Source organism: Suncus etruscus, chromosome 13 (genome assembly GCF_024139225.1).
Source record: "Suncus etruscus isolate mSunEtr1 chromosome 13, mSunEtr1.pri.cur, whole genome shotgun sequence".
NCBI lineage: Eukaryota > Metazoa > Chordata > Mammalia > Eulipotyphla > Soricidae > Suncus > Suncus etruscus.
Genome location: NC_064860.1, coordinates 27198804 through 27211017, shown reverse-complemented (window position 1 = coordinate 27211017; position 12214 = coordinate 27198804). Strand labels below are relative to the sequence as shown.

General features: G+C 38.8%; 1 protein-coding gene across 1 annotated transcript in view; it reads left to right on the top strand.

The window, feature by feature from the left end:
- The window catches only part of GOLGB1 (golgin B1), a 74442-nt gene that overhangs the window by 17013 nt on the left and 45215 nt on the right, over positions 1-12214 (top strand). The window contains exon 8 of the mRNA XM_049785863.1: positions 577-692. Coding sequence (XP_049641820.1) covers positions 577-692 — 116 coding nt within the window. The remainder of the gene's footprint in view (positions 1-576; positions 693-12214) is intronic.

The following is a 12214-nucleotide window of genomic DNA, read 5'->3' as shown; positions in this document are numbered from 1 at the left end:
CAGGGGTTGCTCCTGGCTATACACTCAGAAATCGCTTCTGGCTTGGGGGACCATCTGGGACGCTGGGGGATCGAACCGTGGTCCATCCTAGGCTAGTGTGGGCAAGGAAAATGCCTTAAGCTCTGCGCCACTGCTCCAACTCCAATCTGCCTTTTTAAAATCATTTTTAAATTTGTTGGGGCCAGCATGGTGGCGCTAGAGGTAAGCTGTCTGCCTTGCCAGCGCTAGCCTAGGATGGGCCGCAGTTCAATCCCCCGGCGTCCCATATGGTCCTCCAAGCCAGGAGTGATATCTGAGCGCATAGTCAGGAGTAACCCCTTAGCGTCACCGGGTGTGCCCCCCCCAAAAAAACCGCAAAAAAAACAAAAAAATATTTTTTTTAATTTTTAATAAGGTGAATTAAGATAATTGAATATAGCATATAGTATGTCCTTAGACGATAATAACTGCTTGTTTGCAGAGTCAGCCCCTGAGTGATTGGGTATGTCTCAAAAACCAAAACCTAAACCAAAACTATATAATAATAAAGTTTTGACTAGAATCAGAGATCGTTTCTATTTGTTTTCTTTTCTTCAGAGCAACTCCAGCAAAAATCTGAAGAAATAAGGCAATTATTGGATAGACCAGTCCAGCAGAAATTTGAAATAGCTTCTCAGACTTCATGCCCAGATGTTTGTAATGAAGGTACACAGGTAATGAAATGTGTGCTATAGGGTGGGATTATGGGTCATGGGGCTGAGCCACACTCCGCCTTTCTCAGCACTTACTCCTGACTCTGCTTAGTCATGGCTTCTGACAGTACTCAGAATGAAGCATCATGCCAGGGACTGGGCCTGGGTCAGCTATGTGTAAGACAAGCCTTACTTGTTGTATGGTCTCTCCAACTCCAGATGTGCATTTTTAAGAAACATGGCCATTTGTCTTTGCAGCATTTATACTTGGATATGATAATGAGAATTTATTTTGCAGTGCTTCGTAAGTCATTTATCTTTGCTGCCAGATAAATGCTCTTCTGGAGGTGATTCTGTTAGAAACTAATCATGAAACACATTAATGTCTCCATAAAAAAGAGTGAGAAAGTAATAGCAATGAACATTAAGGATCTCAATAGATTTTCTGGTTCTAAGTTGTTAGAAATTTGTTTTGAAGCTGTCATTTTTCATCTTATGATAATCTCTGTTGAGTAGCCAGTTTTGGTTTTGGTAGATGAAGATTTGATCAGCTAAACACAATTTAGTCTAATACCTTAGATAATAGCAGTTATGGAAATCAGTACTTCTGTTAGATAATATAAAATGAAAAAAAAATATTGACTGATATTGACCAATTTGTATTCTGTGTTATTCACAGATATCCATGGAAAAATACATGTAATTGCCAGAAACTTAATTATTAAATTATTAAGCAAGAATATCAGAACAAGGAGTTTGATGGGCCTTTTTTCTTAATTGATCAGAGTCAATCTGGTATTACTAGATTTGTTTATAATCCCTTATTGATATTTTTAAATCCTTCATGTAAGGAAGATGATGCCTAAACTACGTATATTTGTTAAAGATCCCTTGGTTTCATCATTATTATGTGTACTGTTAAGAGATTTTTTTCCATGCCCCCTTGTTAAGAGATTTTATTTCCTGTTTTCTGGCATATAAAGTTACCAAACTCTTCTAGTCTCCCATCTAAAACATTTTCAACATTTTTCTATAATATGCAAAGAAAGAAACAAGTTTCTAGTCACACCTTAGAGCTCTCTTTTTATTCTAAAATTACTATAGTTGCCTTATAAAATTTTTATTTATCAGTCTTTATACATTTCATAGTAAATTACAGGTATTTATATATTTTATCTAAATATTTGAGTGCCTATCACTGACTGGATTTTAATATTTGCTTATAGTGTTGTTTTCTTCTGAAGTAGTAGGATATAAAAGGCTCAAAGGGATAATCCCCTCCACCAAGCTCCAACTGGGCCCATTTTCTGGCTCTCCTTCAGCTTCTTTCTGGGTCCTAGTGCCATCACTGTTAATCTGCCCTTTGGGGCTAGCCAGGTTTTTGTCAGGAAGGGAACAGGGAACCTCACAACTTAATCCCTTCTACCAAGTGCAAATGGGGCTGTCCTTTTTTGGTCTTTTCTTAGCCTTCCCCCAGTCATTACTGAGACCACCTTTCTTCCCATCAATTCTCCTTTTCCCATGTCAATATATATCATAGACCTCCTGGCGGATTGGATCTAGCATGTATTTCAACACCCTGATACTTCAGCACTCCAAACGACTAAATAGAAGCTAAAGAAGACATCTGCTGGAGGTGTACAGAGAGAAATCCTGGCAAATCTCCAAGTCCACTCAAATGTCTGAAAATTATAGAAGAGGACCTAAAGTCAACACTTAATGGTTTAGCAAAGGAAATCAAGGAGTCACTAGCCTGCAAAATTAAGAACTCTATAGATGAACAATTCAACCAACTCAAAGAAGAACTCTTGGAAAAGATGAGAGAATTCATACAAATGGAACTGAAGGAACTAAAAAACAGGTTAGTAAGCCATAATAGTGGAGAATTGCATAGACAAACTTGAAGACAAATTACAAGCTGAAATAAGAAAGTCAAAATTGAAAGGAAAGACAAAACTCTGGAAAAAATGTAAGGTACTTAATGAATAAAGACAAGAGAAACAATCGCCGAATTATAGAAATTCCAGAAGGGGAAGAAAACGGGAAAAGGGAAAAACAAGTAGTGAGGGAGATAATAGCAGAGAACCTACCCTTGCAAAGAGTTTTGTCTACAAATGCAAGAGTCAAAAAGAGTGCCAAACAAAATAGACCATAACAGAACATCAAGACATTTATAGTCCAAATGGCAAAAAAAAAAAAAAAAAAAAAAAAAAGCGAGATCAACTCTTCAAAGCAGTAAGGGAACAAAAGAAAAAAAAAACCCTCAAGTATAAAGGAAACAGCTTAAGAATCAAACTAGATCTTCTATTTGAAACAATTCAGGCAAGAAAATAGTAGAATGAAAATTTCAAACTACAAAATGAAAGGAAATTTCAACCTAGAGTTTACTACCCAGTGAAACTTTCATCTACTTGGGAGGAGGGTTAAAACATTCCTAGACAAAAAGGAACTTTCAATATTTGCACTGTCCAAACTGGCCCAAATTAGCTACTAAAAGAACAATGACACAAACCAAACCCCAATCCCAAATTCCCAGCAACAACCCTACACAATATAATGGCACAACAGCCCTTTCTGTCAATAGTTTCCTTAAATGTAAATGAATTAAACTCTCCCTTCAAGAATGGATACAGCTGTTTAGATTGAGCAGGTGTTCAATTAACTGCTCTTTATAGATGTCTATAATAATGTTATAATGCTTTTATTCACAAAAATGGGCACAGAATGTGTTTGGGAGCCATGGACTCCCACTGTAGTGCTCGCTATAAATAATTTTAATGTCTTAATTTTACTATGTCTATAATAATTTCTTGATCTTGTTGTCCATAGTGGTACTTGGAGATATAGGTTAGTTGACTCATTTCCACATTGCAATGCTATACTATATTAGACTCAGAAGACAGGGCTCATTATGATAATATCTCAATAGAAATTTTAACCTATTCATTCTCTACTTGATTATGCCTGCTAATATAATCTAATGTTTATGTCCACAGATAGCAATGGCATATGCAACTGCATGCCATGACCTCCTGTTACAGAACTCATTCATTGAATATGTTATTGTGGGGCCGGAGAGATAGTATGGAGGAAAGGCGTTTGCCTTTCATGCAGGAGGTCATTGGTTCGAATACCGGCGTCCCATATGGTCCTCCGTGCCTGCCAGGAGCAATTTCTGAGCCTGGAGCCAGGAATAACCCCTGAGTACTGCTGGGTGTGACCCAAAAAACACACACACACAAAAAAAGAATATGTTATTGTAATTGTAATTATAGATAGTTTACTATTATTCTGTAATGCTCATGAATATAGATTGATTTTTAGGAAAGGAACCTGGATGCTCAAAACCCACTTGATGATATTTCATGGTGTAAACTTTTCTTAGAGCTCATTACCATATTATTTAATTTTCTGATTTGAAAATTATCATTTTTTTTTGTTTTTTGGGGCCACACCCATTTGATGCTCAGGGGTTACTCCTGGCTAAGCGCTCAGAAATTGCCCCTGGCTTGGGGGACCATATAGGACGCCAGGGAATCGAACCGCAGTCCTTCCTTGGCTAGCACTTGCAAGGCGCTACCTTACCTCTAGCGCCATCTCGCTGGCCCCTTGCAAATTATTTTTAAGAATGTTTTATCCACAATCTAAACCACAAAGCCTTCCTTCAGTAAAGTTTACCATCACCAATCATGATTGACCTAAAAAATGAAAAATGTTTCCATCTAACTTGTTGGCTTTATATTTTTTAAACAATCTGTCCCATTTCACCTGGGTCAGCTTTTCAATTCTAACTCATGAATCGATCCTTAGTGTCTGTCTGTGTGTGCCCATGAGTGTATGTGTTGGCCATCTCAATGTCTATCTAATGTGCATTTGTAATATACAGAATGTCTGTCTATATTGTATCCTTCCCCCTGTTATGTATAACCCCATCTTCCCCCATTCACTTTCACCTTACAAATTATTTTCTAGCCCTTCATACTCTCGCCACCTCCATCTGTTATTTCCCCTATTTATCCCTTTTTACCCTAAGCTCTCCTCAGGAAGGGAAACATTCCTCCAGCCCCAGTCAGCTGACAACCAGCTCCCAAAGTGCCACTGCTGCTGATTTGCTCTTGGTGGCCCTTTTTCCCCCCACCTCCTTTTGCTGTGGACTCTTGCTTGCTACCAGATTTGGTATTTGAGGAGCTCCAGCTCAAGGACATTGCCTGATATGTGACTGCTGGGATCCATTATTTTAGACTCTAAAAGACCAAATCACAGGCTGAAGCTGTGCTCCAGATTTTATCCTCCCCCCATACTATTTCAAAAGACTTAAAAGGAACATGTATATCTTCTTTGAATATTTTTAGATGTATTTCCTTAATAGGTATAGTCCTTATTGTCTATCTTCTTATGCTGTGGCAATTTCCCCATTTGGGGGGATTGATTTAGTGGAAATTTTAGTCAATAAGTTTCTTCAGTGTCTGAGTTCATGTTCGAACTAGGTTATTGGGATTGTTTAGCTTGTTATTTTTACCCCATCTTCACATAGTAGTACTATGTGGCATTATTCCTTTTTGTATAGCCACGTTAAAAAGAAGAACTCTTGGGACTGAAGCATTGGCATAAGCAGTAGGGAGTTTGCCTTGCTACATGCTAACCTAAGATAGTCCACAGTTTGATCCCCAGGTGTCCCATATGTTCTCCCAAACCAGGAGCGATTTCTGTGTGGATAGCTAGGAGTAACCCCTGAGTGCCACCAGGTGTGGCCCCAAGACTAAAAACTAAACTAAAATAAAAATGGGAAATCTGGGGCCGGAGAGATATCATGGAGGTAAGGCCTTTGCCTTTCATGCAGAAGGTTATTGGTTCGAATCCCAGCATCTCATATGGTTTCTCAAACATGCCAGGAGTGATTTCTGAGCATGGAGCCAGAAGTAACCCCTGAGCACTGCCGGGTGTGACCCAAAAACCAAAAAAAAAGGGGGGGGCTTATGTATGCAAACAAGTTCTTATCTAATAGATCTACGAACAGGTAAATTTCATATTGGAGTGGGGCCTTACACCCTAAAGAATTGTCATAGTCACTTGTCTTAGGCTTCAGAAGATTGAACATTGACCATAACCCCTGAACCTTGGATCCCATCTATGGTAACAGCACTGTTTTCTGCACCAACACCAGGAATCAGACATATACCAGGAAGACCCTACAGCTGGCATCACATCGACTTACTTCAGTGTCAGTTCATATGACACTCTGACAACTTTGTAATGGCAACAACCTACTTTCAGGGCATGGTTCTCTGCATTGCCACCTAATGGTGAGCCAAACCAGAAGACACTCCGTGTCGCCATGACTTCGACATAGGACCTGTGAAGAAATCAGAATCTTTAACTACAGAAACCTGACAGCAACAATCGTGATTTTGAAGAGCTTTTACTGGAACCACAGAGAAAAAGTTTGGGGTTGGACAATTTAGTATGCTTGGAGCCTATAGTTGCTCTTATTCCAGTAAGGTCTCCCAGTTTTTTAGGCCAAAGGTTTTTTTTTTTTCCTATTTTCTCCATATTTTGCTGTTTCTGTACAAACATTGACAACAAAAACTGCAAAACACACAGAGCTTTTTTTATTGTATTTTTATCTCTTATCTTTAAAAAAGAGCTTACGAAACCTGTTATTGTATTTATGCCTTTATTAGGGGTACAATAATTTTTACAAATATACTTGCTACTGAACTTTTTTTCCTATTCTTCCATTTAATTATTGAGTTTTCCTTTCTATTTTATTTCTAATTTTCTCAATAACTTTGCTTTTTCTTATCTTGAAATAAATGTATTATGGTCAATTATGTTAACTACGTGTTAACTAAATGTGATGCATTTTCTTTAAATAAAAAATATTTTTAAAAAGGCTCGAAGGTATAAATGCCCTTTACTCAATTACCGATGAAGATATATTCTTCTTTTTTTTCTTTATTTAAACATCTTGATTACAAAAATGATTGTGATTAGGTTTCAGGCATGTAAAGAACCCAGCCTTCACCAGTGCAACATTTCCACCACCAGTGTCCCAAATCTGCCTCCATCCCACCCCACCCCCACCTGTACTCCAGACAGGCTTTCCAGTTCCCTCGTTCATTCACATGATTATGGTAGTTCTCTGTGTAGTTATTTCTATAACGTATTCACCACTCTTTGTGATGAGCTTCATGCAGTGAGCTGGAAGTTCCAGCCCTCCTCTCATTGTCTCTGAGGATTGTTACAAAAATGACTTTTATTTTTCTTAAAACCCATAGATGAGTGAGACTATGCTGCATCTTTCTCTCTCCCTCTGACTTATTTCACTCAGCATGATAGATTCCATGTATATCCATGTATAGGAAAATTTCTGTTTTGTTTTGTTTTGGTTTGGTTTTTGGGCACACCCGGCGGTGCTCAGGGGTTACTCCTGGCTGTCTGCTCAGAAATAGCTCCTGGCAGGCACGGGGGACCATATGGGACACCGGGATTCGAAAAAACCACCTTAGGTTGTGGATCGGCCGCTTGCAAGGCAAACACCGCTGTGCTATCTCTCCGGGCCCAGGAAAATTTCATGACTTTATCTCTCCTGGTGGCTGCATAATATTCCATTGTGTATATGTACCACAGTTTCTTTAGCCATTCGTCTGTTGAAGGGCATCTTGGTTGTTTCCAGAGCCTGGCTATTGTGAATAGTGCTGCAATAAATATAGGTGTGAGGAAGGGGGTTTTGTATTGTATTCTTGTGTTCTTAGGGTATATCACTAGGAGTGGAATAGCTGGGTCGAATGAGAGCTCAATTTCCAGATTTTGGAGGAATCTCCATATTGCTTTCCATAGAGGTTGGACTAGACGGCATTCCCACCAGCAGTGGATAAGAGTTCCTTTCTCTTCACATCCACGCCAGCACTGATTGTTCTCATTCTTTGTGATGTGCACCAATCTCTACCGTGTGAGGTGGTATCTTATCGTTGTTTTGATTTGCATCACCCTGATGATTAGTGATGAGGAGCATTTTTTCATGTGCCTTTTGGCCATTTGTATTTCTTTTTTAACAAAGTGTCTGTTCATTTATTCTCCCCATTTTTTGATGGGATTAGATTTTTTTTCTTGTAAAGTTCTGTCAGTGCCCTGTATATTTTGGATATTAGCTCCTTATCTGAAGGGTGTTGGGTGAATAGTTTCTCCCACTCGGTGGGTGATTCTTGTATCCTAGGTACTATTTCTTTTGAGGTGCAAAAACTTCTCAGTTTAATATATTACCATCTGTTGATCTCTGCTTCTACTTGTTTGTAAAGTGCAGTTTCCTCCTTGGATATGCCTTTAGTCTCAATGTCATGGAGTGTTTTACCGACATATTGTTCTATATACCTTATGGTACCAGGTCTGATATCAAGGTCTTTAATCCATTTGGATTTTACCTTCATACATGATGTTAACTGGGAGTCTATGTTTGCTTTTTTGCAAGTGGCTAACCAGTTCTGCCAGCACCACTTGTTGAAGAGATTTTCCCTGCTCCACTTAGGATTTCTTGCTCCTTTGTCAAAAATTAGGTAATTGTATGCCTGGGGAACATTATCTGAGAACTCAAGCCTATTCCACTGATCTGAGGGTCTGTCTTTATTCCAATACCATGCTTTTTTGATAACTATTGCTTTGTAGTACAGTTTAAAGTTGGGGAAAGTAATGCCTCCCATTTTCCTTTTCCCTAGGAGTGGTTTAGCTATTCGAGGGTGTTTATTGTTCCAGATGAGTTTCATAAGTGTTTGATCCATTTCTTTGAAGAATGTCATGGGTATTTTTAAGGGGATCACATTAAATCTGTATAAGCTTTGGGGAGTATTGCCATTTTAATGATGTTAATCCTGCAATCCATGAGCACGGTATGTGTTTCCATTGCTGTTTGTCCTCTCTTATTTCTTGGAGCAGGGCTTTATGGTTTTCTTTGTATAGGTCCTTCATGTCTTTGGTCAAGTTGACTCCAAGATATTTGAGTTTGTGTGGCACTATTGTGAATGGGATTGCCTTCCTGATTTCCATCTCTTCCCTATCATTATTGGTGTATAAAAAGGTCATTGATTTCTGTAGGTTGATTTTGTAGCCTGCCACGTTGCTATATGAATCTATTGTTTCTAGAAGCTTTTTGGTAGAGTCTTTAGGGTTTTCTAAGTAGAGTATCATGTCATCTGCAAACAATGAGAGCTTGACTTCTTCCTTTCCTATCTGGATTCCCTTGATATCTTTTTCTTGCCTGATCGCTATAGCAAGAACTTCCAGTACTATGTTGAAGAGGAGTGGTGAGAGCAGACAGCCTTGTCTTGTACCAGAATTTAGAGGAAAGGCTTTTAGTTTTTCTCCATTGAGGATAATATTTGCCAGTGGCTTGTGGTAGATGGCTTCAACTAGATTGAGAAAGGTTCCTTCCATTCCCATCTTGCTGAGAGTTTTGTTCAAGAATGGGTGTTGTGGGCCCGGAGAGATAGCACAGCGGCGTTTGCCTTGCAAGCAGCCGATCTAGGACCACAGGTGGTTGGTTCGAATCCCGGTGTCCATATGGTCCCCCGTGCCTGCCAGGAGCTATTTCTGAGCAGACAGCCAGGAGTAACCCCTGAGCATTGCCGGGTGTGGCCCAAAAACAAAACAAAAAAAACAAAAAAATAAAAAATAAAATAAAAAGAATGGGTGTTGAACCTTATCAAATGCTTTCTCTGCGTCTATTGATATGATCATGTGATTTTTATTTTTCTTCTTGTTGATGTTGTGTATGATGTTGATAGATTTACGGATGTTAAACCATCCTTGCATTCCTGGAATGAAACCTACTTGGTTGTAGTGCATGATCTTCTTGATGATGCATTGGATCCTATTTGCCAGGATTTTTTTGAAGATCTTTACATCAGCATTCATCAGGGATATTGGTCTATAATTTTCTTTTTTGGCAGTGTCTCTGTCTGGTTTTGGTATCAAGGTGATGTTGGCTTCATAAAAGCTGTTTGAGAGTGTTCCCGTTTTTTCAATTTCATGGAAGAGCTTGGCTAGGATTGGTAGTAGCTCCCCTTGAAAGATTTGAAAAAATTCATTAGGAAATCCATTTGGGCCTGGGCTTTTCTTTTTGGGCAGATGTTTTATTACAGTTTCAATTTTCTCAGTAGTCATGGGAGTGTTTAATATGCTACATCCTCCTTACTTAAATGTGGAAGGTTATAAGTGTCCAAGAATTTTTCCATTTCTTCTAGGTTCTCATGTTTTGTAGCATAAAGTTTCTCAAAGTAGTCTCTGATTACCCTTTGGATCTCTGCAATATCTGTCGTGATCTCCCCCTTTTCATTTCTAATACAGGTTGTCAGATTTCTCTCTCTCTCTTTCTTTGTGAATTTTGCCAGTGGTCTATCAATCTTGTTTATTTTTTCAAAGAACCAACTTCTGCTTTTGTTGATATTTCGGTTTTTTGGTTTTCCACTTCATTGAGTTCTGCTTTCAGCTTTGTTATTTCCTTCTGTCTCCCTATTTTTGGTTCCTTTTGTTGGTCATTTTCTAATTTTTGAGCTGTGTCATTAAGTTATTCAGGTATGCCCCTTCTTCCTTCCTGATGTGTGCTTGTAGAGCTATAAATTTTCCTCTCAGAACCGCTTTTGCTGTGTCCCATAGATTCTGGCAGTTTGTGTCTTCATTATCATGTGTTCCCAGGAAAGCTTTGATTTCCTTTTTGATTTCATCTCAGACCCACTGGTTGTTCAGTAGCAGGGTGTTTAATTTCCAATTGTTAAAGTTTTTCTTCTGTGTGGCTTTGCAGTTCACATTTAATTTCAGAGTCTTGTGGTCAGCAAAGGTAGCCTGCAAGATTTATATCCTCTTGATTTTATGGAGGTATATTTTATGTGTCAGCATGTAGTCTATTCTGGAGAATGACCCATGTACATTGGAAAAGAATGTGTATCCAGGTTTTTGGGATGGAGTGTCCTGTATATATTACTAGTCCTCTTTCTTCCATAACTCTTTTCAGGGCTAGTATGTTTTTGATGGGTTTCAATCTGGTTGACCTATCAAGTGTTGATAGGGCCGTGTTCAGGTCTCCCATAATTATTGTGTTATTATTGATTTCTTCTTTCAGATTTGTCAGTAATTGTATTAGATAATTTGCTGGTCTCTCATTGGGTGCATATATGTTTAATAGTCTGATTTCTTCCTGTTGCACATATCCCTTGATTAGTACATAGTGTCCATCTTTGTCCCTTACCACTTTTCTGAGTGTAAAGTTGGTGTCATCAGATATTAATATGGCCACCCCAGCTTTTCTGAGGGTGTTGTTTGCTTGGGTGATTTTCCTCCAGCCTTTGATTTTGAGTCTATGTTTGTTCTGACTATTCAGATGTGTTTCTTGTAGGCAGCAGAAGGTTGGATTCATCTTTTTGACCTATTTTGCTACTCTGTGTCTTTTAATTGGTGAATTTAGTCCATTAACATTGAGGGAGATGATTGTCATAGGATTTAATGTCATTTTCATAGATAAGTTTGCTGTGTTTGTTGGTCTCTCTTGTCTTAGAGTAGACCTGTCAGTTTTTCCTTTAAGGCTGGTTTATCATCTGTGAAGTTTCTGAGCTGTTGTTTATCCCTGAAGCTATTTATTCTTCCTTCAAACCTGAACGTGAGTCGGGCTGGGTGCAGTATTCTCGGTGAGGCATTCATTTCATTTAGTCGTGTTACAATATCCCACCACTGTCTTCTGGCCTTGAGAGTTTCTTGTGACATGTCTGCTGTAAGTCTTAGTCTTAAATCCTCCTTTGAATGTAATTTCCCTTTTTGATCTTGCTGCTTTCAGTATTCTATCTCTATCTATGGGATTTGTCGCTGTAATGAGAATGTGTCTTGGGGTGTTTTTCTTTGGGTCTCTTTTAGCTGGCACTCTTCGGGCATGCAGGATTTGATTGCATGTAGTCTTTAACTCTAGGAGTATCTCTTTGATAATGTCTTTGACAGTTGATTCTTCCTGGAGATCTCCTTCCTGGGTTTCTGGGACTCCAATGATTCTTATGTTGTTTCTGTTAAGTTTATCAAAGACTTCTATTTTCATCTGTTCGCATGCCTTGAGTACTCTTTCCATTATCTGTTCGTTTGTCTTAAGGTTTTTTCCCAATTTCTTCTGTTGTGTTGAGTTTTTCTGCATCACATCTTCCAGTACTCCGATTCTCTCCTCAGCTGCTGATACCCTGTTAGCGAGGCTATCCATTGAGGTTTTCAGTTGAGCATCCATGTTTTTCAGATCCGTTATTTCAGTTTGGAGTTTTCTGATTTCTGTCTTTGTGTTCTGTTCAGATCAATCTATGCTTTTTTTGAGTTCTACTAACATCTTCCATATTTCTATTCTAAACTCCTTATCTGAGAGGTTAATCAGGTGGTTGGAATTTATTAGGTCATCCGAGCTTTCATCTTCATTCTCTGTGGATGGTGTTTGCCTGCGAGGTTTCCCCATTGTCACGCTTGTAGTGTGGTTTTTCCTGCGTGTTGTGGTGGAGTTCATTAGTTAGAAAGAGTGCGCAGCTGCG